Here is a 26778-nt window from a genome sequence, read left to right as displayed (position 1 = left end):
GCCATTCCTTCTCCATGACATCATAGAAAATTCACGAAACCTATCCTCACATGCAGGCACTCCAATGCACGCAGCGCTGCATCCTTCCAAATCTCCTCTGCCCTCTGTATCCACATCTTTCCTGTGATTAAGTGATCAGAAGTGAACACAACATTCCAAGTGGGTCTAACTAAGGTCTTGCATGAATGCAGCATTGCCTCACCGACCCTTTACCTCGGTCCCAAGACACCATAGCCCTCAGCTGGTTTCAACATAATGACCAAGAGGGGCATTCCTGTGGGTAGGCATCAGAGACAGTATGAACATGTCGGTCGAAGTGTCTCTTTCCGTTGGGCAACCCTCAGAATGGATATAGCAGTCGAATATTATATTTACCGCACCTGGAAATGTCCAGAGCATTTATTTTGGAAACCCCATCGACATTGGATTTACTGCTTATCTACACAGCCGCCCATTGAATGTGTAGACGTACAACACTCCACTCTTAAGCTCACTCCTGAATTTCCGCTGAGTCAGAGTATAGATGCAGGTGTTTGTGCACATACTGAGCATCTGCAACATATATCCAGTCTGTTGCAGGATATAAGTCGGCGTTTTCAAGTATTTGTCTGCGTACCCATAATTTTGCGCCTGCCAGATCAATGAATATATGACATAGGGCATCCAAAGAGATATAAAATTTGCTGTCAGAGCGAACAGTAAAATCATTGACTTTCTTCGATTCTCCGTTTCTGAATCTTTCTGATTCTCGCTACTGTTCCGAAGTCCTCGGCGGACTTTATTTGCCGCTATGATGTGTCGGACTGTAAGCGCATTGAACAACAGAATTAAAGCGATTGGTAACAACGGTGTCAAGATACTGTCAAGTAATTCAAATCCTTTCCACGCCGCTGAGGTGAAGTATTCTGGCTTCAACACGCAGCGCCAAGGAACATTGTCAATTATGACACCAGGTTCCATGATAAAGTAAAACGGGACACATCTGGCGCAACTCACTGTAACCACTGTGACTGTAACTACTGTCGCCGTTCTCTCTCTGCAGTATCGTTCACGCAGCTTTTGACAAGAAATGGCAATAAAACGATCGAAAGTAAAACCCACCGTTAACCAAACAGAACTGTCTATAGTTACAACCCTCAGTACAAGTGATAGGGCGCAGACAGGCGTTATAAATAAGAAACCTGCATACACATACATGTAATTAATATGCTGCAGTATATTATTAATGACAACCACCGCTAGATCGGCCGCTGCCATTGCCACCAGGTATCGGGTGATGCACTTGGAGAGGCCACATTGTCCACGAGAGAGGATCACAATTGCGATTAAATTAACTGCAAGCATAAAAAGAAACGAGTCAGTTACAAGCCCGTCTCATTTTACTTAATTTCAGAAAATCCACACGATCACAGGTTGTATGGTTTAATGATTTATTTTTATGTCGAGGCGGGCTGAGTTGGATCGTTAGCGTGTTCAGATGGAGGAGAAGGGCGGATAAGAGCGGCAGTTCCGATAACATTTTCCATGTTTAGAGGAGGGTCTCTGAAGTCCAGGATACTCTCGCCAGTTCGCTGTGGATCAACCATGGACCATGACTGGAGTTACAAATGCTGGCAAGAATATTGAGATTGACTGAACAATAGACACAAAGAGCGGTTTCTTAAATCAATAACAAATTTACCGAGTGGAGTGATATAGAATAAAATGAAGCAAACACAGGGAACAAGGATCAATGGAATTTTCAAAGTGTTTTTGAAAATGAGGATGCATTCAGACAGATATTATGTTGTTTTGAGTTGAAATTACCTGCGTGTCAGAGGTAAATTGAAAAGCGCATTGAATGCCGCGTGACGATGATCAGGTTGTTGGTGTATCTTTCAACTTACTTCATCGATGTAAACTTCGACCTACAATGTGGTTTACCAGTAACGCCAGGGAAGATACAGCTTGTTAAATGCAAGAGCAACATCAATAGTAATACAAATATCTACTTTCTTCATAAAAGACTGTAGAAGTTTGGCACCGTATCCCAGAATAACTGTTGTAGATGCACCATGGATGGCGCACTTGATAGATCCATCACAGTGCGATATGAGGAGCTGCTTGGCTCACGGTGGGAAGAAGGAACAAACGTGAATGAGTCCATCTCATGCTCTTCTGAACCCCTTCTCGCTGAACCAGCTACTTTGGTGAAAATGAACAATCTTAACACTTTAAAATATTTAGCCAGAACATAATTGTTAAAATGGACAAAAATTAGACAACAAAAACATCGAGATACATTTTAAAAATCAGATGCGTGAAACCTGAACGTTGCAGAACCACTCGGCAGTTAAGGTCGCATCTGTGCTGGGCATAAACGCAACTATTCTACAGTGGAGTAGCTCCGCAAGTAATAATCAGCTGCAATATCTTACCAGGGATTCCAACTGCAGCAATTACAGGGTAGTAAATGCTCTCTGTCTGGAAAATTACTGGATATCCCATTTTCTCCACGAGGAAGCAAAGTGTTGTTCACTAAGTTCCAACACCCCACGCTTACTGGTGATTGGTTTAATCAACTCTTGTAGAAAGGCAGAAAATTCCACGGAGATCATTGATGTCATTGTCCCCTCAGTAACATCAGGCTCATCCATGGTAAACGATCGTTATTCATCTCATCACTGCAGTTAATTGTCCTTGTCAAGGGACTGGACGAACAAATCACTTTGATATCTTTGGTAACCGTGCGTACACTTTCTGTGACACGAGATTAACGTGATTAATTAGAACACATCTGGTGCAAAATAACATTTATAATGTGAACAATAATCTTCAAAGCAATATCCTTGATGACATTTTGTGCAACTCAAGGTTTGGGCAAATTACGCTGGACAACAATTTTTGTTCCAAATGGTTTGCTTCCTGAAACAAAATTCGAGGTTATGATCCATAACATCAAGGTGAACACAGAAATAATTTCACATTTGCTGCATCTTACAGGGTGTTGGTGAAACATTTAATTAACTAATGCTCACACATTGCATTAGTTCAACTGACCTAAAATGTTTTGCCGCTTATTTTCATCTGATGCCTCTCGTGTCAGGGTCCAACAATAGTCAGCCGCATTGATGGGTTCCAGTTGCCCTCATACCGATTTCCGACGTTCCCGCTGTCCTGGTGAAACATTTCCCCACGATTGTCACCGACTGCACCAAGATCAGCAGGGAACGAATGCGGAACATTAAGTTTCAACGACATGTTGCACCTCATGATTTTGTATGCATGAAGTAGACTTAAAATATGACAAAACTGGGTTATAGAACGTAAATCACTACAGAACAGTACAGGCCCTTCGGCCCTCGATGTTGTGCCGACCTTCCTTAAAAATAACTAAATCCTCCCTATCCCGCAACACTTTATTTTTCTTCCATCCCTGTGCCCGTCTAAGAGTCTCCTAAGGGCACTTTTATACTGATAGTTTCATTGGGTGGGGCGGGTTTTGTTTGATGGGGTGAAAACCATCATGTATGTAACTCTATTTTGGTTCTTTGAAATCTGTCTTATATAAATGTTATTACTACATGTATGGAAATGTTTTAAATAAAATATTTTAAGTCATATTTACTTGCCAGATGTTCAAAGACGTTAAGCAACATTTTTTCAATAAATCTGCAAAATCTTTGATTTTCCATATAGAGAAAGATTGATGGTCGTAAACATTGGGAGATTGCACGAGATAAAGCAAAGTTTTTTAACATTTAAATATTTCCTATATTGGAACCAATATATTTGAGTATTGGGTGGGATATATCCTTACTGATCTTGGAAAAAGTAAATGGAAGAGAGGAAAGCAATAAAGAGGCCACTGAATACTGCTACATGGATTTCAATTTTCAATCAGTCCACAATGGACGATCCCATTTGTCAGAATAAAAATCCAAAAAGGTAGATAACGAATATTAACGGCCCAGTAATAAAATGTAAAATCGGGTAGGGTCTTATCTTCATCTTCTTTCAGTTTTTTGTTTTTCCAAATAAACAAAGAAACTTTGAGTCAATATTGTCAAAGACTTCGGGATAAAAACTGGAATTGCTTGAAATAGATATAAAAACTTAGGTTATATCATTTTAATTGCATTAATACGATCTATTAAAGATCATGATAAAGGAGATCGTATAAAAAAAGACAATCTCACATACTCGAATGGAGGAGAAAAAAATTGACTTTTTATAAATTGTTTAGTAATTTTAGTCCCCAAGTATGTGAAATTACACTTGTACATTCTTACAAACACTTTCTGGCAGATAATGGTGTACTTGTTCGTTGTTCTTGACCCAACATTTAACAGCAGGCGATATTGGACAGGTGACACACATCAGTCAAGGGCAACCCAGATGGGTTATTTGCATCAGTAGCAAATGCAGTTGAATGGGTTTCGGGAACTCTCTTATCTGCTGCCATTCAAGAATGTGCTGACTGGCTTTGGAAGTCAGCGCTGCAATCCTGCATTAGTTTGGTGTTCTTTGATTCACTTTTTTTTTGTCTTGAGTGCACTGAGATGCAGAGATAAGCAACCTTTTTCCGGACATGAACTGTAATAAAAAGGTCACACAAACTGATAGGAGTGTAACCTCAATGTTAATTCGGGCCCTATATTTGACTAGTGTATCCTTAATCCTCTGAGTCCGTAACACTCGAGGTCTGGACTGCCGATCGGAGAGCATCACCATCTGGAAAGACACTCTATAGATCCTTGATATTAAATAAGACAGCCGCCAGCCCTGTTCTACGTGCAGTTAAAACCTGCATGGGCCTAATGGGCACGGCGGACAGTTGGACCCCGTGGAGGAGCGCTGACAGATGCATCACTGCTGCCCCGCTCCTCTCGGGTCTGCAGCAACGACAGCAGCTGCAGCAGTGGCCCCCATCCTGAGATGTCCACTGGTTTGCTCGCAAAAGAACCTATGTCTCTGCCACTGGATCCCCGCGACAATAAACCTGAACAGGTTGCTTTTGTTGTTGTTGTGGAGGTGATTGAACAAAGAAGCTCTTGATCTCTGCTGTTCCACAAGAGGGCACAATGCCTGTTGCTCCAGAACCTGCTCTATCTGCCTCACTTTTTTAATAAAAACAGCACAAACATTAACTTGGTTGAAATGAATCGCCTGCAGGTGCTAAGATTGTAGTGCAACGCACAAAAGAGCTGGAGAAACTCAGAGGTCCTCCATCTATGACTTCAGCCCTCAGGGGTGGTTAACAAGCTCCAAAACCCCCACCCACGCAAATGGATCCTTGACTTCCTCATCGGAAGACCACAGTCAGTACGAATCGGAAATAATGTCTCCTCCTTACTGACAATCAACGCAGACACACTTCAAGGATGCTTAGCTCACTGCTCTACTCACTGGACACCCACGTGAGGCGAAACACAATTCAAATGCCATTTACAAATTTGCCAATGACACCTCAGGCGCGGGCAGAATCACAGATGGCAATAAGAAAGTGTGCAGGAGTGAGATGGATCAGCTCTTTGAGTGGTGTCACAACAACCTTGCGCTCAACGTCAGCAAAAGTAAGGAACTGATTGTGGAACCTATCATTTTATCTTTCCATGTACTAGCAATATATTTTTTCACTATGGATAAAGCTAAATATACAAAAAAAAGCTGAAACTTATCTAATCTCAAGCTTTTCAGAGGTTGCAAACTACCCAATAAAACTACTGTTGGATTTAAAACTATTTTAATCTTATACAGATATTCTAAAAACGATTGAATTTTCTTCCAAAAAGATTGTATATGTATACATGACCAAACAGCATGGAAAAAAAGCTCCAACCGTATCACCACATCTGAAACACAAATCTGATTCATTAAAACCAGATTTTTAAAATTTTTCAGGTGTCAAATATAATTAATGTAAAAAATTGTAATTAATAATTGCATAACGTGCATTTATCAATCTAGTTGCACTATCATAACAAATATCTAACCAATCCTCTTCAGAAAAAGTAAAACCAATATCCGCTTCCCATTTAATTTTAGATCTATCCCAAACCTTTTATCCATACCATCCTGTAATATTTGATACATAGATGAAATATAACCCTTCTCTGGTACCTTCATTAGAGAAGTCTCAAATTTAGTCATTTTAGGTAAAAATCATATCACTACCAAACATACATTTTACCAAAGATCGAATTTGATAATAAAGAAATAAAGAATTCTTATCAACACCAAAATCTTCCCTCATCTGATTAAAAGATAAAACCTTACCCTCTTTAAAACAATATCCCAAATTTTTCACACCTTTAAATCTCCAATGCAATAAACTTTGATTATCTATTGAAAAAGAATTAAGTTGATTATTATACAATGAAGTCAAAGCCAATAATTTACCCCTAGAACCTATCATTTTATTTTTCTTTATCCATAACTTCATTAAATGTTTTAGTATATGCACATTATATAATTGTAACAAATTTATATTCGACATAAACAAAAATTGATGTATTTCAAATTCAGAAATACTTGCCATCTCAATTTTAGCCCAACTAGGAGGCCGTACCAAATCCATCAAAGAACTAATAAATTTAAGTTGGGCTGCCACATAATAATTTTAAAAATGTCGTAAACGTAGTCCCCCTAACTCATATTTCCAAGTTAATTTATTCAAAGCTACTTTCAAAAATTTACCCCTCCATTAAAAACTCCCTAACCAGTTTATTTAAATCTCCAAAAAAATTTTATCAAATACGGAATAGATTGAAGCAAATATTGTATACGTGGAAAGATATTCATCTTAATTGTATTTATCCTTCCCATTGAATTAATAGGTAAATCTTTCCATTTAATCAAATCAGTTTTTTTTCATTAACGGAGCACAATTTAATTTATATAAAGATTGATAATTAACATTCAAAATTATACCCAGATATTTAATTTGATCAGTCCACTTCAAATTAATAATATTCTTATAAACTGAATAATCTCCTTCACTTACCAGAAATATTTCACTTTTTTCCCAATTAACTTTATATCCAGAAAGACATCCATATTGTATTAAACATTCCTTCAAATGCAAAATTGACTGAGTTGGGTTTATTAAATACATGAATACAACATCAGCAAATAAATTAATTTTATACTCCTCATCTAAAACTTTCAAACCTTGTATCTGTGTATTTTGTCTTATCAACTGTGCTAAAGGTTCAATCACTAATGCAAACAAAACTGATGATAAAGGACAACCTTGACGTTGATTGAGTTAACTTAAAAGATTCCAAAATCAAACCATTCATCAATACTCTAGCTACCGGTTTACTATATAGAGCCCTAATGTTATATTTCAATTTCAGCCTAGATAATTCTATTTTCTGATCTTCTGTAGCATCTTTCTGAAATTCATTTTCTAACTCATTGATCTGTTTCTCTAATTCAATACTCTGATTTAATCGATTCTTTTTTATTTTAGAAGTATAACTAATTATTTGTCCTCTCAAATAGGCTTTCATAGCATCCCATAATACAAGATTACTTTGAGCAGAATTAGAATTTTCTTTCAAAAAAATTTGCTTTTTCAAAAATCAATAAATTCCATATTTTTAACATTGTATTAAATCTCCAATGATAAGCTATTTGAATTTTCTCAGAAGTTTTATATGTAAAATATAACAGAGAATGATCTGAAATCATCCTACTTTTATATTCCACTTGTTGTATTTTCCCTTGTAAGTGTGCCGATACTAAAAAGAAGTAAATCCTTGAAAATGATTCATGTCTTGATGAATAAAAGGATTAAGACATCTCCAAATATCTACTAAATTAAGATCTTTCATCAATGCTTGGACCTGGATTGCCATCTTGGATTTTTTAACTTTCTGTGGAGATTTATCTAATAAAGGTTCCAAACCACAATTAAAGTCATCACCAACTAAAATATTATCATTAGATTGACCCAAACATAAAAATGCATCCGAAATAAATACTTCATCATCTGCATTTTGAGCATAAATATTAAATAAAGTCCAAAATTCACTAAAAATCTTACAATTCAATTTAAGAATACATCCTGCCTTTTCCTCCATTGATTGTAATTCAAAAGATAAATTTTTATGTATCAAAATTGCTACACCTTTTGCTCTAGAATTAAATGAAGAAGAATATACATGCCCAACCCAATCCCTTTTTAATTTCACGCTTTCCTTCACATTCAAATGTGTTTCTTGTAAAAAGGCATTATCAATTTTCATTTTCTTAATATACACCAAGACTCGCTTACTGTTTAATCCTCAAACATTAAAATTAGCAAACCTCAACTTTGACATATCTACTATTATTACTAAATACCAATAAAATATCTTTATATAAAAACTCAAATCAATGTATATAGGCCCTCCAATTTAAAAAAATCACAAATTAAAAACTAAAAAAATTAAAATAAAAAAATAATAAAGAAACAAAAGAGAAAATTCCCCCTCCCCAAAAAAAACTACCAAAAGGTAGTAATCCCCTAAACAAATATTGGGTGTGGGTCACCCACCAATGGCTGATGACTAGTAAAGAACTTAGTGCAGATCTCTCCCTCCCCAGCCAAACAGTCAGTAACATTAAAATATCATAATAACAAAAGAAAAATAGAATAAGAAAATTCTTCTTTTCATCCTGAAGATTCCAATCTCGAAGATCCCTTCAGATTGAAATGCTACCTGATGCATTTCCAACAATGGAGTTGTCTTCCTGCATGCTCCCTCCATTGAAATCGAAAGGCTTTCCAAATCGGGGTCCACTTCTTGGGAGCATGCACCTTCTTCCGGAGAATGGGTAATTCCAGCACCATCCTTCATTTGGTGAGCAATAGGTATTGTTTTAGCCCCCACAGGTGATCTTTGGGATTTAGGCAATGAAGAGATTGAGCCTGGGGCTGTATCAGGTTGTCTAGGCCATAATAATTCCTTAATACTTTAAACTAAAATTTAAAAAGTTTAAACTTGAAAACAAAGGGTTAAAAAACAGGTATTTAAAAGTCTGGCCAGAGAGGTCGAGATTGCACGTCTAGACTCTACACCATCTTGCCACGCCCCCGCGAGCCTGAGCTCTTTAAGGAAAAATCAGAAAAGGCAGAAGCAGAATGTATCAGAAAGTCTCAGAATTCAGACAATGGGGGAGGAATTCAGATCAATAAAAGGTGTTGATTGGACATGTTAAGGGATTAGGTGGAATTTATCAACTCTGCGCAAGTGGAGACACGGAATGGAGAGACATTGGAGAAGCAGAGGGTGCGTGGGGGGGTTGGGGGTGTGGTTAACGAAAGCCTGTTTTTCCACATTCCTGATAAAGGGCCCAGGTCCAAAACATCAACTGCCTTTCCCTTCCTGTGGCCGCTGTGTGTCCTGCTGAGTTTCTCCAACACTACTGTGCATTGTATCTTATATTCCGTCCCGACCCTCTCCAACCAGGTGGCATCAATATCAACCTCCAGTTTCTGTTATCCCTGTTCCCTCTCCTCCAGCTCCCCAGCCCCTTCACTTCCATCAGATGTCCTTAACCCTCTCTCCTGCACTTTTCAGATTCAACTCTCCCATCAGTGTCCACCTGTAAGCCTGTGTTCCTCCTTTTCACCAAAACTTCTTTTATTCAAGCATCTGCCACATTTTCAGCACTCCTGAGGAAGGGCTGAAGCCCAAAATGTTGAAGGCCTTTCACTTCCTATGGATGCTGCATGACCTTCTGAGTTTCTCCAGCACTTGTGTCCTATATTAGATCCCAACATCTGCACACTCTCAACATCTGAAACTCCCCAGGATGCAACGTCGAGTTACAAACTTAATCAATTACAAACACCAAAGGGAAAGAGGGCAGAAGCCCAAATAATAGAGTGGGGAGAACGAGACGGGGAGGGGCTCAGGCTACAGGGAAAATCCCCATCAACACACCAATCCTTAAACCTGTGGCCTCTGAACATCGACCCTTCCGCCCATGTGTTTGGACTGAACAGGATGCCCAGGTTAAACTAAACTGCACATGATCCATTTCCCTCCATTGGTGCACAATTATCCCACCCTCTTACGCTGTTTCTCGAGTTGACAGGTACAGAATGATCCCACCCTCTCACACCGCACCCAGGTGAAGGTACAGAATGACCCCTTCAATCCCTCTGGATGTTGCGTGAGTTTCTCCGGCGCTTCCGTGTATTCGCTTCAGGTTCCAGCGGCTGCAGCTGCTTGTGTTTCTCCGATTGACAACCGCCCGCACGCTGTTGCCCTGCTGCAGATGTCAATCCGCTCATAGGGCGGGGCTAACGGACACGGGTGGCACTAGTAGGCGGTGTTTATGATGTAATCACAATCAGTGCCCGCCCACTCCCACCAGACCCGCCTCCGAGGCCGATGACCATCACATGTTCCATTCTCCCCTTCGGATTCGCTAATGGAAACTGTCTATCAAGCTTCCTGCTCGCTCCTGCGCACGAGACTCTCTGAGGGGGAGGGGGACTGCGGTTCTTTTCCGAAGTAAAACCGCAGAAATGCCGGAGGATCTGAGCAGGTCCCGCAGCGTCCACAGGAGGTAAAGATCTATCCGCCTGAGCCCTTCTTCAGGGGCTGTCAAAAGCCGACAGCGCCTGAATTAAAAGGCTAGGGAGAAACGACAGGGGGAGGTGAACAGAGCGACAGACAAAAGGTGTTAATGGGATGTGGACGGGAGGACAGGAGAGAGGGAAGGGCAGGACTGGTGGGGAGTGGGGACTGTGTGGAAGCAGAACTGGGGGTACAGGGCACAGAGGGGACGGGGGGAGAGAGATGGAGAGGAAAGTAAACACAGGCCGCCCCCCCCCCCCCTCATCTATCCTGATGTCTCTTTTATGGGTAATAATGAGGTCATCGACCGCCGAAACAAAAGCTGCTCTGGGCCCTTTGCATTAAAATCTGAAATAATTCCTGCTCTCGCCCCCAGATCATCATGTGATTCTTAAAATGTGGTTCAGACAACTAGACCCCAGATCACAGTGAATCCTGGGTTCATAAAAAGTTACTTACACTTTAATGTTTGTGGCCTTTCTTTTTTACCATCAAAACATATCACGCTTGTGTCTCTGTGCTGAATTACACCTGTCCATGTGTCTACCTTGTCTATGGTGATCCTCCTCACAGTTCAGGACCCTTCCAAGGTTTGTCGTGTTGCTGGCCATGCCTCCAGGGTGTGTCGTCCTGGAACATTTGCTGCAGAGAATGTCTTTTTCCCTCTCACTCCTCCATCTTCTCTACACAGGGTTATGAAAGCAGTGCATTTCCAGGCAGGAACCTTCAGACAACACCACGATTGACAGTCCGACTGGATTCCTCGGGACCGTAGTATCAGCCAGCCTTATCGGTGGATTAGGAGACTGGGGATCACCTCATTGAGAAATCCTACACCCATTGAGTGCGTGAACTGAACTTCAGCCGATTGGCCAACATGGAGGGTCAGGTGACCAGTGATATGGCAGATAAAACACTCCAAAGTGAAGTGTGCGGTGAGGATAGTCTTTCTTTGGACTTGGTGGAAATACATCCCTGCGCTCACTCTGAGGAGAGACTGTTCCCTTGTTCCGAGTGTGGGGAGGGATTTGCCAGCTCTGATGCACTGCTGCAACACCAGTGTGGCCCCACTAGGGGGATTACATTCCTCTGTTCTAACTGTGGGAAGAGCTTTCAAACCTCCAAGGACCTGGTGGAGCACGGGTGTGTTCCCCCTGGGGAGAGTCCATTCACCTGCCGCGTTTGTAGGAAGGGATTCGCCCATTCCTCCAGCCTCCTACAACACCAGAACATTCACTCCAGGGAGAGAGCCTTTAAATGCTGTGTGTGTGGGAAGGAGTTCACTCGATCCTCCCACCTACTGAGGCATCAGAGAATTCACACCGGGGAGAAACCATTCACCTGCTCTCTGTGTGGAAAAGGCTTCTCTCAACCCTCTGGCCTGCAGGCACACCAGCGGGTCCACACCAGGGAGAAACCATTCACCTGCTCCCTGTGTGGGAAGGGGTTTTCTCAACCCTCCGGTCTGCGGGAACATCAGAGGGTTCACACCGGGGAGAGACCCTTCACCTGTTCCCTGTGTGGAATCGGATTCACTCAGTCCTCTGCCCTGCTAAGGCACCAGAGAGTTCATACTGGAGAAAAGCCATTCACTTGCAGCAAGTGTGGAAAGGGATTTGCCGATTCCTCCTCTCTGCAGGGCCACTGGAGAATTCACACTGGGGAGAGACCATTTACCTGCTCCCTGTGTGGGAAAGGGTTCACTCAGCCCTCCAGCCTGCAGGCACACCAGCGGGTTCACACCGGAGAGAAACCATTCACCTGCTCCCTGTGTGGCAAGGCATTCTCTCAGCCTTCCGGCCTGCGGGAACATCAGAGGGTTCACACTGGGGAGAGACCATTCACCTGCTCTCTTTGTGGGATCGGATTCACTCAGTCCTCCGCCCTGTTACGGCACCACAGGATTCACACCGGAGAAAAACCATTCACTTGCAGCAAGTGTGGAAAGGGATTTGCTGATTCCTCCTCTCTGCAGGGACATCGGAGAATTCACACTGGGGAGAGACCATTCACCTGCTCCCTGTGCGGGAAAGGTTTCACTCAGCCCTCCGGCCTGCGGGCACACCAGCGGGTTCACACGGGGGAGAAACCATACACCTGTTCCCTGTGTGGGAAGGGATTCTCTCAGCCCTCTGGCTTGCGGGCACACCAGCGGGTTCACACCGGGGAGAGACCTTTCATCTGCTCCCTATGCGGCAAGGGGTTCTCTCGGTCCTCTGTGCTGAAGGCACACCAGCGGTCTCACACCGTGGAGAGACCGTTCACCTGCTCTCTGTGTGGGATCGGATTCACTCAGTCCTTCAACCTGTTGAGACACCAGAGTGTACACACCGGGGAGAAACCATTCTGCTGCTCTCTATGCGGGAAGGGGTTCTCTTGGCAGTCCGGCCTTCAGTCACACCAGCGGGTTCACACTGGGGAGAAACCGTTCATCTGCTCCCTGTGCGGGAAGGGGTTCTCTCAGCACTCCAGCCTGCAGGCACATCAGCGGGTTCACACTGGAGAGAGACCATTCATCTGCTCCCTGTGTGGCATCGGATTCACTCAGTCTTTCAACCTGCTGAGGCACCAGAGTGTTCACACTGGGGAGAAACCGATCACTCACAGCAAGTATGGAAACGGATTCACCGACTCATCCTCTCTGCAGGACAACCAGGGAGTTCATACTGGGGATAGTTCATTCATTTGAACTTGGGAAGGAGTTCCTCTGAACTGTGGGGTCACCACCAGCGAGTTCACAAGGGGAGAGAGAGAGCATTCACTGTGGACAGTCAGCATCTTTCCTCTCCAATAAACCCCTCACCCACTAAAGGCGTGTATTTAAGGTGAGGGGGAGGGAGGAAGGTTAAAGGCACAATTATTTTACTCAGAAGGCAGTGAGCACCTGGAACAGGCTACCAGGTGGATTTGATTTGAGGGAGGTGGATCATGTGTGGGCAGCAGTTTAGTTTAACTTGGGCAGTACAGAAACATGGGCTGAAAGGTTGATGGTTCAGAGGCCACAGGTTTACGATTGTTGTTGATGGGGTTTTTCCCTGTAGACTGAGCTCCTTCCCATCTCACTCTCTCCACTATTATTTGGGTTTCTGCCCTCTTTCCCTGCTATTCTGAGTGTCTATTGTCTTCCATGGATGCTGCCCGACCTGCTGAGGTGACTGTGGTGGTGACCTCTGACCTTGTGCCTGCATGGCTGTGCTTTTGTGATGAGATCATAAACCAGCCACCAGACGTCAGCATTGTTAACTGCTGGACAAGACTTAGCTGTGTAAGTTCCCTTTGGTGTTTGTAATTGATTAATTTTGTGACTCGACGCTGCTACCTCTGAACTTTCAGATAATGAGGGGGTGCAGATGCCGGGATCTAATGCTGGAGAAACTCATAAGGTCACGCAGCGTCCATAGAGAGTAAAAGGCAGTCGATGTTCAGGCCTGAGCCCATCTCCAGAAGTGCTGAAAATGAGGGAGATGCCGAAAATACAATTGTGAGGAGAAAGGGTGAGTGGGTGAGCTTGGTTTATAGGTGGACGCTAGTGGGAGTGACATGGCAGAATGTGATGTGCAACGCACATAAGTGCTGGTGAACTTAGCAGCGCATTGGATAGTCGCTTTGTGCAGGTCCAGAGTGGTGGTCTACAGCAATGGAGAAGTCGAACACTTTCGTTTCCCAATTCTCTTTCATTACATACAAATGGTGGGATATCCATCACCCCCACCCAAGGAGCTCCCTGAACATGCAAACACATAGGTTTAAATGCTTCAACGCAATGTGACATTAATCAATCTCAGAACAGTCCCCTCCTCGGCTGCAAGCATTATCCTATCAGCATTAGGCTACACAATGTTCATCTACATAAGCGTTTTCCAAATTGGGTTCCACAGAAGAAATGGGTTGTAATAACTAGAAATAGTAATAACTGTATTTCTTTATATTACTTTTTAACCTGTGTCTTTAAATCAGTGTTACTGCAATGGCAGCCAACAGATGCCTTGACCCCAGCAAAACAAAATGGTGTCGTGAGGTCTGACGTCAGCAGCTCGGATGTCAGGCCTCAAGATGCCATTTTCAACCAATGTGACTCAGATTTATTTTGCCGTGAGGCTGGCCTCCTTTTTAAAATTTAAACTGAAAGATATTCCACGTGTGCAGTGCAGCGGGAATGGCTTTTGCTGACTCCTGTGGTTTTTGTGTTTCTCCCTCTTGCTCACCACTCACTTCCCTTCCCCCCCCCCCCACCCTTGCTTGCTCACACCCTCCCCTTTCACTGAGGTTGGTGTGGAAACTGGTGATGGAGTCGGCGTGGGCGCTGGAATGCTGCTGGTTGGGACCAGGATCTGTGTCTGTAGAGGCATCAGGGCTACGATGAGTTTGCATTTGGGGTCACTGACAGAGGCAACAGTGGCTCCAGCATCTGGTCGGTGGGGACAGGGGTTAGCAATAGAGTTGTTGGAATTTTAGGCCTGTGGGCAGCACGGGCAAGGATGCAAACCCATGTCGGAAGCATCAGGAGCTCCACTTGCGGACCGCTGAGGCCAAGGTGGATACCCGTATCAGAGACCAGCCTGTGGGCGGCTGGGGACGGTTTGGAAACCCGCTTCCAGAGGTCGGTGATGGAGGCCGTTTGAGGGTGGGAGGTCAGTGATATTTGTATTTGCAATTTGGTAAATGTTCAGTTGAAACAAAATATTCAAATGCTGAAGAAATGGGATTTTGCAAGCACTGCCTCAAATTGCTTCCTGTTTATGAAAACTAATTTAAATTAGACTCAACCATACTCGAACCGGAAGTTGATGCCATTCTACTTCTGGTCTGCATCCAGTTTGTAACTACGGGGTTCAGCTATTTCCAAGTGCTTCCCAAAAGGGTTTCTCAGGCAAAAACGTTTGGGAAGCCCTGATCTTCAGGATGCACCAAATTGTGGACCAATCGTGCAGCTGTGTCCCTCTCATCTATACATTTTTTGATTGTACTAATTCCTGTAAATTATATGATTCTAAAAACATAACTTGGAAGTTATCCGTTGGCATGTTGTTACCAGGCAACACATTCCAGACCCTCTCGCTGTCCTTGGTCAGGGCTAACACCAGCTTGGCTGTTGTTGTCAGGTAACACACACCCTAGGCTCCCCTCACTGTCACGAAGCACTTAGAACCATCTCAGCACTCTTTCACAAAGCTCCGAGGCACATGCAGGCCTGAACTAAAATTGATCATCTACATCGGTCCACTAGGCAGACCTTCCACAACACACAGCAGCCACAGGGAGTGAAAGGCAGTTGACGTTTTGGACATGGGCCCTTCGTCAGGAACATGGAAAAACAGGTAGTCTTCTGAATAAAAAGGAGGATGGGGCAGGGGGAGCAGAACAGGCAAACTGGAAAGGACATAGGTGGATACAGGGAGGAGAGAAGAGAAGGAAGCTGAGAAGTGATGGGGAGAGGGCAGAGGGTCTCTGACAGGAGAGAATGGAGTGGGGAGCAGGAGGCAAGGGGACAGAGATAAGGGAAAGAAACTTAGAAAAGGGGTTAACAGAAATGTGAAGTCAATGTTCATGCCGTGTGGAGACTGGAGACGGAATATAAGGTATCCTTCCAGTTTGCGGGTAGTGTTGACAATCGGGATCCAGATTGTTGTTCCGATGGGGTTTTTTCCTTGCAGCTCCAGTGTTCCATGTGTTTGTACAATCCCCAATCGGCCTGCTGCACCTGTTCATCAGATTTTCCATCTAAACTGCATCAGGTCTCCTGGGTCACTTCCCCTTTGTACTTGCTGGGCTGGTTGGTATGGAAGCACCCCATCTGACCTGTACCTTGATGGACATTGAATAAAAACCCTAGGACTGGAAGACTTTGGTCTCCTTGAGTTCTGAAGCACCCTCTGGGTGACATTTTCTCCAGATCCAACATCATGAGGATTCTTAAGCAGATCAGACAGGAAACTGCTTCAAACAAAAGAAAATTCATGTGTTTGTTCCTGGAGAGTCTTCTGATCAGGCAGGATGAAAGTCACTTCCCCATGTCAATCAAGGTTAGCCTGCCCACAGGTGGGCACAACTCTTGCATGTACAGACACCTCGCCGTTAGCTCCCTTGACCACCTTCCCTATTTTGAACACACGTGAGTTGGCCCTTCCAGCCAGATGCTGCATAAAGTCCACCATAGGCAGCAAATCTCTCCGATCCCAAGCTCCACTTCAGATCATGAATTAGATGATGCTGGAGAATCAATTACAAGGTGTGTTCCAGAAATGGGATGGGCAGCTTATTGTGATGCACACACGTGAACCAATCATTGTAACTCTAACTAATTGACGTGCTGTAACCTGTGAATTTCTTCCCCCAGTGATTTTTGTCCCCTCATTATTTCCTCATCTCTACCCAGATCAATATTCTGCTCCCCAGAAACTCTATCATCTCTCATTATCACCCTGATCCCATTCTGAATCAACAGTGTTACCCCACCTCTTGTATCTTCCTGTCTACCCTTCGAATTCTCCGATATCCCTGAGTATTTAATTCTCAATCATCTCCAACCTGCAGTTACGCTTGTGTAATGGCCATTAATCACATCCCTTTACACTGATTTGTGCTGCAGTTTATTCACCTTGTTTCCAGTGCTCTGGGCATTTATTAAAAGTCTCCTCACACTCGGTGATCTTTTCGTTCAAGTTGAAATGTGGTCTTTTTTTGTCTATTGCCATGATTCTGTCCTCCACTTCGACTTTCCCGTTTTCTAACTTGCTTCTGTCTCAATGTTACTTCCTTCTGCCATCCTGCAGATATTGTCATCCCCTGCCACAAGCAGGGCAAATGGCTTCAAAAGGGCATTAATCATCCCTGTACTCAAAAAGAGTGGAGTGAGCTGTCTCAATGACTTGTTGCCCAGGAGCACTAACATCAGGTGTGATAAAATGCTTTGAGAGTTTGGTCATGGCCAGAATTAACATGTATCTAACCAAAGGACTGGACCCACTGCAATTTGCCCATCATCACAAATCACTCCACAGCAGATGCAATATATCACTCTCCTCTCAGCTCTGGATCATGTAAAAAACCAGCATTTCATATGTACAGCCGCTCATCATTGACAATGGATCAGCCTTCAACACCATTATTTAGAGTTAGTCAAGTTCCAAACCATGGGCCTCTGTACTCCTCACTGCAAATAGATCCTTCCTTATTGGAAAAAAGCGTCTCCTTCCTGAAATCAACACAGGTGCTCCCCAAGGATGCACACTTAGCCCATTGCTTTATAGTTGTCGGCAGAACCACAATTGGCAATGAGGAAGTGTACAGGAGGAAGATAGATCAGCTCAATGAGCAGTGTCACGTCAACAGCCTTGTACTCAACAATAGCAAAACCAAGGAGATCATTGTGGACTTCAGGAGGAAGTCAGGAGAACATGACCCAGTCCTCCTCAAGGGGTCAGGAGTGGAGAGGGTCAAGAACTTCAAGTTCCTGGGTGTCAACATCTCCAAGGATCTGTCCTGGACCCTCCCCATCAATGCCTCGCCAACAGCTATACTTTGTGAGGAGTTTGAGGAGATTCAGAATAAATTTAGACATACACCACGGTAACAGGCCATTTTGACCCACAAGCTTGTTCTCCCCAGTTACACCCAACTGACCTACAACCTCCAGTACATTTTGAACTGTGGGAGGAAACCAGAGCCCCTGGGAAAACCAATGCAGACACAGGGAGAACATTCAAACTCCTTACAGACAGCATGAGATTCTAACTCTGGTGTGATTGCTGGTGCTGTAACAGCTTTGCACTAACCATGCCATCCCACTGAGGACTCTAAAAACCTTCTACAGGTGTACCATGAGCAGCATTCTGGCTGGTTGCAATATTGTCTGACACAGAAGTGCCAACACTCAGGACAAGAGAAAAACTTCAGAGGGTTGTTAACATCACGTGCACCAGTTTTCATTCAATTGAGAACATCTACAAGAGGCCGTTGAAATGTGGTTTATATAATGGTGATGCTGCAGCGAAACAATGTTCATGACAATAAATTCTGATTCTGATAGTAATCTATCTCTCTTCAACAGCACGGGCAAACTAAATCCCTGTGACATTTATCCCAGTCCTGCCCAGGTGTAGACCATCTGGACAGGCTGATGGGACAGGCAGACACATGGCAGATGAAACACAGAGGTGAATGCAGACAGATATAGTCTGAGGAGCTGTCTTGGGTAAACATACCTCTCATTTTGTTCATTTTAGATTCGTCACAGCGTTTGAGCTACTGAAAGAAAATAGACACACACACCGAGAGCAGTTCAGTTTATACAAATGTTTATTACAAATTCAAAAGCTGATTTCAAACTACAATATGCAAGCCCTTCCCAACTGTACTTATCAAAGCTTGGACTGGTCCCAACTGCCGAAGCGAGGCAACGACTGCACACTTCTAGTAGGTTGTCAGGGCGCTGGTAGCAGTTTCTCCACCTCCCCCGACCGGGACGCTGGCTGGACTCTAGAAGTTCTTCTTGCTGAGAGATGTTGCCACCTCTCGGAGAGTCTCAAACTTCAGCAGCGGGACCATGGCTTATATTACCCAAAAACTGCTTACCCAAGCACCTATTCCCAGCACAGCAAGAAAGATAAGCGAGCAAGCTAGTATGCTAGGCTTCTATCGAATAACATAATTTTCAGCTTATCACTTTGAATACAATGGTTTATTTTGCATCAAGGCTAGGCCTCTGACAGTCTGTGACCAAAACAAGCAGGAAGATTAAATGTTCTTGGTACACAGATGTCCTTTCATCAGATAACTGCATCTCTGGCCCCTCGGTGGAATTTAGCTTATGTCTGCTGATTCTAAAATAACAAGCAGGTTCTCAGCCTTGCAGAAGCAAAGGCTGCAAAATTAAAAAACACGATTTAAATCTTCCATTACAGGAGCCCTGATGAGGGGGTTGATGGAATGTATCCATGCTCACTTCCTTGATCAGCATGTACAGAATCAATACTTTGCTGGGAAGAAAGTGAATAGGCAAATTTCATCTGGAGAGCAAAATTCATAACATGTTGCAAAGAAAAAGAGAGACCCGAGAGGGAGTTAAAGAAAACAAAGATTGTGAGCTTTGTGAAGGGGCACAGATTACAGCAGTGAGGAAGTAATGAGAAACGTTCAGAAGGCCTTGTTTTTCTTGGGGACCCACACTTTCAGGAGCATTGAAAGTCTTGGAGCGAGTGAAAGAATCATTTATCAGAATTAAACTAGATTTTTTTTATGGGGAAAAATATGATTTGCCACTTCCAATGAATTGGATGGCAACATTATTATCCCACTGCATCATGGTGCTGAAAACTCTCGATCTGACTCTGACAGAACTCACCATGTGAGCTGTTTCTATGACATCATATTTAACCTCCGTCGTCATGCCAATTGTGCCCAACATCCCCTCCATCTTCCTCGAATTCTCAAATTTGAAGGCCTTCCTGGAGCAGCCAGCTCTCATTTCTTCCATGGATTCCCACGGTAACTGTCAATCAACATCTCAGGTTTATTGTCAGGGTGCAGATATGACATCTCACACAACCCAGAGATTCTTTTTCCTGTGGGCCTAATGGAACTTTTGCATATTGGTTGTGCAAAAAAAGAGAAATATCTACACAAAAAAGAGAAATGTTTACAATAAGGAAGTGCAAACAAACCGCACAATATAAAAAAATAAATATTCAATAACAAATAAAGAGCAGAATCCTTAAATATTTCTCTAAGATTGTTGATTTGGAGTCTGAAGGTGGAGGGGTAGCAACTGTTCCTGAACTTGGTGTTATGAGTCTGGTGGGACCTGTACCTCTTTCCTAATGGCAGCAGCTTGAACAGGATGGTGTGGATCCTTGGTGATTGCTGCTATTCTCCTTGTAGATTTTCTTGACGGTGGTGTACAGGGTCCTTTTGCACAGTGTTCCGCTCAGAGGTCATCTGTGCCCCTATATTGGACTGTGGTGCAGCTGGCCACCACATTTTCTACTGCCCATCTGTAGAAGTTTGCCAAGGTTTCTGATGACCTACTGACTCTCCACAAACCCCTGGGGAAGAAGAGGTGCTGATGTGCTTTCTTCACATAATGTCATTAGGTCCAAGAAAGATCCTCCAAAGATCATGACTCCCAGGAATTTAAATATGACCCCCTTTCCACCTCTGGTCCCCCAATGATCACTTGACGTACATCTCTGGTTTTCTTTTTCTAAAGTCTACAATCAGCTCCTTGGTCTTGTGACTGACAGTGAGAGGTTGTTGTTAGTACATCATTCATCCAAGTTTTCAATTGCTCCTCTGTACGCTGACTCAACACCCCTTTTTATACAGACCACTATCATGGTATGATCAGCAAATTCATAAATGGTGGTGGTGTTGCAATGAGCCCACAGTTAGAGGTGTAAAGTGAGCAGAGCAGGGGTCAAAGTATACATCTCTGTGGTGCTACAGTGTTGATGGAGATTGTGGGTGATAGATTATAGCATAGATTGTATAGATTTGCTTTATTTGCTTCTTTCTATAAATTTCAGCAGCAAGAAAAGGCTTAATAATTTTTATGGGAAAATACTAGAGTCTGTTAAAGATATTGTTTTCTTTTAGTAGCATAACTGCAAGATGTGAGGCCGAGGCCGTGCTGTTCTCGAAACTCATGCTAGATGTTTTGCTGAATTACAGGTCATGTGAATAGCTATGATTGGGCTATGGAATGGGATGCTGGACCATATAAAAAGGCCTGTGCCCATCTGCGAATGTTGCAAAATACCCTTGGTTTTCTCGTGTAACAGAGCACCCACATCGCTAAGCTAATAAAATTGTGTTGTACTCACATTATTCTTCATACATTTCTTTATATTTGATACAAGTTGACATTTGGCGGTGCGAGCAGGGTCTCACTGGGATGATAGGTCACCTGCAGAAGCGAACAGGGTCTCACTGGGATGAGAGGTCACCCGCGGATGTGAGCAGGGTCTCGCTAGGATCAGGGGTTACCCGCGGACACGAGCAGGGTTTAATTGGGATGAGAGATTACCTGCGAATGTGAACAGGGTCTCACTGGGATCAGAGGTTACCCACGGACGCGAGCAGGGTCTCACTGGGATGAGAGGTCACCCGCGGATGCGAACAGGGTCTCACTGGGATGAGAGGTCACCTGCGGACATGAGCAGGGTCTCACTGGGTTGAGAGGTCACCCGCAGATGCAAGCAGGGTCTCACTGGGATCAGAGGTCACCCGCGGATGTGAGCAGGGACTCACTGGGATCAGAGGTCACCTGTGGATGCGAATGGGGTCTCACTGGGATCAGAGGTCACTTGTGCACTGAGTAAATGGTTGCTACCCGAAAAGGTAGACCAGGTGGAAACCAAGGTGCCTGAGGATCCCTTGAATCCCCTTTTTTGGTTGATCTGATCAGCATGGTCCCTCGTCCAAAGTAGACACCAGAAGAACAAAGGTCAGTGAAAGTCTTATACTGTTCAGTATTTTGGAAAACTGGTAATCAGTGATTGTTTTCAAAAGGAATTTTAATTTAGAGTAGGTTTGAAGAATTGTTCAGCAACTGCCTATAAGGCAGACAAGAAAATTTATGTAGGAACAAATGTAGAGAAAACATACTGTGGAAAACATTTTTTTGTGAAAGTATGGAATAGAGAAATGGGTCAAAAGTGTTAATGGAACGGCTGTTCAAGCAATGTGTAATATGCACCTGGGAGATGAGAAAAATCTATGAAAAATGTGTTAAGTATTAACCAAACATTTGGCCAATAGGGGGAATGTGGGATGTTGAACAATGTGAAAAGACAATGAAATTTGTTGTGGAGAAAAGATGCAGGATAAAAGTGGAAAACACTGATAAATTTGTGGGACTAAGGGGCAAAAAGAAGGTGGAATGATAAAATGCTGGAGTGTTGGAGAGACAATGAATGTAAGAAAGGGTCTGTACGGCTGACAGGAAACCCTTAAGGCTCAATGTGAATGGATGGATGGGAGAAAAAAATGAGAGAGGGAGAGGCAGGAGAAAACCATGATTAAACAACTAAACGTTCATGATAAAAAGATTTTAGGCTCGTATGATGTGTCAGGACAGTGGCATCACTAGAGTTAGTGTGGCCTAGTGCAGTAACTCATGGTGTCACCATCCCCACCCCACCCCCCCCCCCACCAATGAGTCTAGCGAGCATAGAAGAAGCAGGTGTGTGCTCCTTGTATGTTCAGGGTGGCCAGTGGCAGCGGGGTGGGGGGGGAGGGGACTCTGACCAGAATGCATTAGAAGGTTCAAAAGGAAAATTAGCATAGAGTTTTAGGCTTATTGATATATGTAAGATGGACTTATAAAAAATGTTTTTGTTGTTATAATTACAGGAATATTTTTATAAAAAATAATAAATTTCTGCTGAAACTGCAGAAAATTTTATAGACTGTCATTTTTGGTGTCACCCCTTCTGATAGTGTCACCTAGTGCGGTCCACACACCCCTCAGTGATGCCAGTGGTTCTGGAATAGCCATTCTGTTCATCACTGATGACCTCTGATGCCCTCACCCCACAGCACCATTAAATCTGCTGTACTATCAGGATATTTCCAGCTGTTGTGGCCCCATTTCCCAGGCAGTGGGAATTGTTGAGTCAGCCTCCCAGGTCCAATCCAATTCTTATCATTGCAGAATCAGTGAAAACACAGCCCCTGGGTGAGGAGGCAGGCCAAGCCAGTGGAAGGGACTGAGAATACCTGAGAGGGAGAAGTCTCAGAGGATTCACAGGGTCCAGTCAAACATAATTTCCCTTTACAATCTGTAGCCAACCCTTGTACAGGAGCCATTGGCCAAAATGAGACAATGTGAGTCTATACCCCTTGGAAACCCCAAGAAATGTTTGTTATCACCAACCAAACCCGAGATAGGAAAAAGGATCCAGTGGGTTTTTGTGAATACATGCTGTTATGTCACAGACCAGCAGCAATAGAAATTCACTAAAGCAGTATTATTTTTAAAACAATATATTTATTAATAATTACTAATATAACATCTCACTTAAATCTACCCCAACTGTGTGTGAATATAGTTGTGTGTGTGCACGTGTATGTGTGGAATATCCAAACCATTACAGCTTAAGCACAATTCAGGAAAAACATTCTCAAAGTTCAGTCTGAGAAATCTTATGTTGAAACTCAGTCTTTTAAACTGACACCCAGAAATAATTATGAAGGAGGTGAGCGACTGAGTGTTCAGATTACTGAAAACTCATTAATCCTTGTTGAGTTGCTTTAGAGCAATATCCTTTCATACGAATGGTTGTCACAACTCCCCTCTTCCTTGTGTAGGGGAAACAAAATGTGACTTCCACAATGCTTCCAAAACCAGGCACGGGTCAGTCAAAATGACTATCACAACAGTCACAATCCAATTCAGGAATTCACCTGCTTCCTTTACCAAGATATTAGTTAATTAAAATGACCATTACAATGGGCACCAGTGGTTCATTAATTCCCCTGATGAGGAGAATCAGCAGAAATGTCCATTTCCACCCAGAGTCATTCCACCTCTGGGTTTATCATATCACTGGCTGATCAATACCGAATTCTATTTCTTTAAGTGTCCCAATCACATGACTCAGAATCACATGACCCTCTCTCACCATCTACTTTTGCTGAATAAACAACCATTGTTCTTGGTCTTAGTTTTTTAAAATATTTTATTTATAATTTTTCAAACTTAAACAGTGTCAACAATCCATAATTTAAAAAAACACACGGGGGGCGTGGCAAGATGGCGTAGGGAACAGACGTGCCTTCCAGACCTCTCCTGACTCTGATTTATTGTTTTGTCTTTAAGTGCCCGTTAAAGTTCTTTTAAAAGTTTATAAATAATAAGAGGTGTTGGATTAGTGCCTAATGGTTTATATGCAAAAAAAGGTAAAAGAAAATATCAACAGACTGTTAAAAAACTACATTTTCCGAAATTGTCTGAGCCTACTTGTTTACAAGAAGCCAGGTCTCAACGTAGAATGGAGCCAGAGGAGGACGTGCAGAGTTCGGCATTGAAGCTTCGTTTTAAGCCGGTGAGGCTCTCTGAAGGTCACACTCAACAGCTTTCAGAACAAGGGGCTGGACGGGTGCCAGTGTTTCGCACCGTGGCCACTGCAGGTGTTGTTGCTGAGGCTTTGACAGTTGAATCAGCTGGGGCGCCACCAGCTGGAGAGTTAAAGAGTTGTCATTCGACTGCTATAGTGGTGGCGCTGCAAAATGCATCTTCAATTACAACGGTTTTTCCAGACATCGATTCAGTGAAGATGATTAAAAAGATTTGGCTTAAAGATAACTCTGATCTTCAGTCTCCTGGCATTGCTGGGGGGACTTTGAGAGGGATTTTTATACAAAGTCAAACTGCTAGAAAAGATACTAAATTAAGGGAAGGGACAGAAGATCCCGTGGTCTCTAAGGAACAGCAAGACCCCATTATGCCTGAATCTACTTCTGTTGAAATGTCTGGTAAGGATCTTGAAGATAAGATATATTCTGTATTGAGTCACTTAGCTAATTTTGTGAACCTGTTTATTTCCAAGATTAATGCGATGGCGGAAGTCATTAATGGAGCTTTTAAGCTTGAAACCATTGAAAGATTTGAAATGTGTGATCAAGGTTTAGTCGATGCACAGGATCAACTGCAAGATGAAAATAGAATAATTGAAACATTGCAGATCCAAAATAAAAATTTAGCAAAAAAGGTTGATTATTTGGAGAATCAATCTAGACGGAACAACGTGAAAATTGTTGGTTTGCCAGAAGGCAAAGAAGGACCAGATCCAAGAAAATTTTTTACTGAATGGATTCCACGAGTGTTAGGACAGGATAAATTTCCTGAAGGTTTAATACTGGAACGTGCTTATAGAGTTTTAAGAAGAAAATCTTTTTCAGGACAGAATCCAAGATCTGTTTTGATCCGTTGTTTAAACTATTGTGACAGAGAGACAATTTTACGTACGGCTATTAGAAATGCCCAGCAAAATAGATCTCCTTTGATGGTTCAGAATAATCCTGTTTTCTTCTATCAAGATTTGAGTCAAGAAATTATGTTTCAACGATGCAAATTTAATTCTGTGAAAGAACGGTTGTGGAAAAAAAGACATAAGGGAACATTCAGGTATTCTGCAGTACTGAATATTTTTTAGGATGGAAATTAGCCAAAGTTCTTTGACAATCCTAAAGAGGTTATGGACTTTGCTCAGTCTCTACCAATCATGCAGTTTCAGGAACGATGTAGTCCTTCAAGGTCTCCAAAGAGAGTAGAGATGTAAGGTGGGATCCAGTTTTTTAAAAGAAATGGAAGCAATGGTGACCGAAGTGGTAACGTTGATTTTAAAAAATAAATCTTTTATCTTTTTTTTGAGAAGAGTTTAAATAGTTTAAATAATGATGATAGTTTAATGAAATGGGAGTTGGGAGAGGGAACTGGGTGGGCACTAGTTTCCAGAAGTCATCAGCTACCTGTGAGTTATCTCACACCCAATATTTTGGGGGAGTTACCGCTTTGGGCGGTTTAAACAGAAGGAGGTAGTTGTGACCTCCGACCTGGTTTTTTTTTTCTTTTTAATTTTTGGGTTAAGAAGTGAAGGTTTTTTATTATTTTTTTAAAATAAATATTTTTTTTAACTCTTTTTGTTTTCTGATTGTAATTGAGAGGGAATTAGGAGGGTTTTTTTCTCTTTTTTTGGGGGGGGGTTTCTCTTTTTTCTTTCTTTTTTAAGAGGATGATGTCACAGAAGATAATAAGTCAAAAATTGAGGATGTTGAATTAGATGAAGAGGAAGATGAGGGGAAAGGTGATAAGAAGAAAAATAAGAAAATTAAGTACAAATACATTGAGGGAGAAGAGTTTAATAAAATTAAGTTAATTTCGATAGAGAATTTTGAAGATGTTATGAATGAAGAATATGGAGAATTTTATGAGTTTGAACTTTTTTCTTTTTTTCTTTTTTTATATAAGGGGAGGGGAAGGGAATAAAAAGTTTATCTGATTGTTTTTCTAAGGGATGTTTTTGTTCTCTCAATTAATTATAAAGGAAACTTGGTATTAATGGAAATTCTGTATTTATGTATTATTAATTATTATTTTTTTGAATAACAGATATGTGGTTGATATATGATTTTAATATTTGAACTTAGTTTTAAAGTGGATTTCATTTGTTAAATACATGTATTATGTTTGATTTAAATATATGTTTAAGAGTATTAT

General features: G+C 42.5%; 2 protein-coding genes across 2 annotated transcripts; one reads left to right on the top strand and one right to left on the bottom strand.

Moving 5' to 3' along the window:
* Positions 1-435: 435 nt before the first annotated feature.
* LOC138762902 (probable G-protein coupled receptor 139) lies at positions 436-2168 on the bottom strand. Its single transcript, XM_069936415.1, has one exon. The coding sequence runs from the start codon at positions 1342-1344 to the stop codon at positions 436-438; it is 909 nt and encodes a 302-aa protein (XP_069792516.1). The 5' UTR covers positions 1345-2168.
* Positions 2169-11436: 9268 nt separating this feature from the next.
* LOC138765499 (zinc finger protein 229-like) lies at positions 11437-21380 on the top strand. Its single transcript, XM_069942527.1, has 2 exons — positions 11437-13169; positions 21228-21380. Exons 1-2 carry the CDS (start codon positions 11437-11439, stop codon positions 21238-21240), a joined length of 1746 nt encoding a protein of 581 aa, XP_069798628.1. The 3' UTR covers positions 21241-21380.
* The last annotated feature ends 5398 nt before the right edge of the window (positions 21381-26778 follow it).

The sequence above is a fragment of the Narcine bancroftii genome, chromosome 5 (assembly GCF_036971445.1).
Source record: "Narcine bancroftii isolate sNarBan1 chromosome 5, sNarBan1.hap1, whole genome shotgun sequence".
Classification (NCBI taxonomy): Eukaryota; Metazoa; Chordata; class Chondrichthyes; order Torpediniformes; family Narcinidae; genus Narcine; species Narcine bancroftii.
The sequence above is the reverse complement of the archived record's forward strand: the minus strand, read 5'-3'. Positions and strand labels throughout refer to the sequence as shown.

Excerpts from the sequence above, each read along its gene's own strand:
- LOC138765499 (XM_069942527.1), top strand. The coding sequence starts at position 11,437 with ATGGAGGGTCAGGTGACCAGTGATATGGCAGATAAAACACTCCAAAGT.
- LOC138762902 (XM_069936415.1), bottom strand. The coding sequence starts at position 1,344 with ATGCTTGCAGTTAATTTAATCGCAATTGTGATCCTCTCTCGTGGACAA.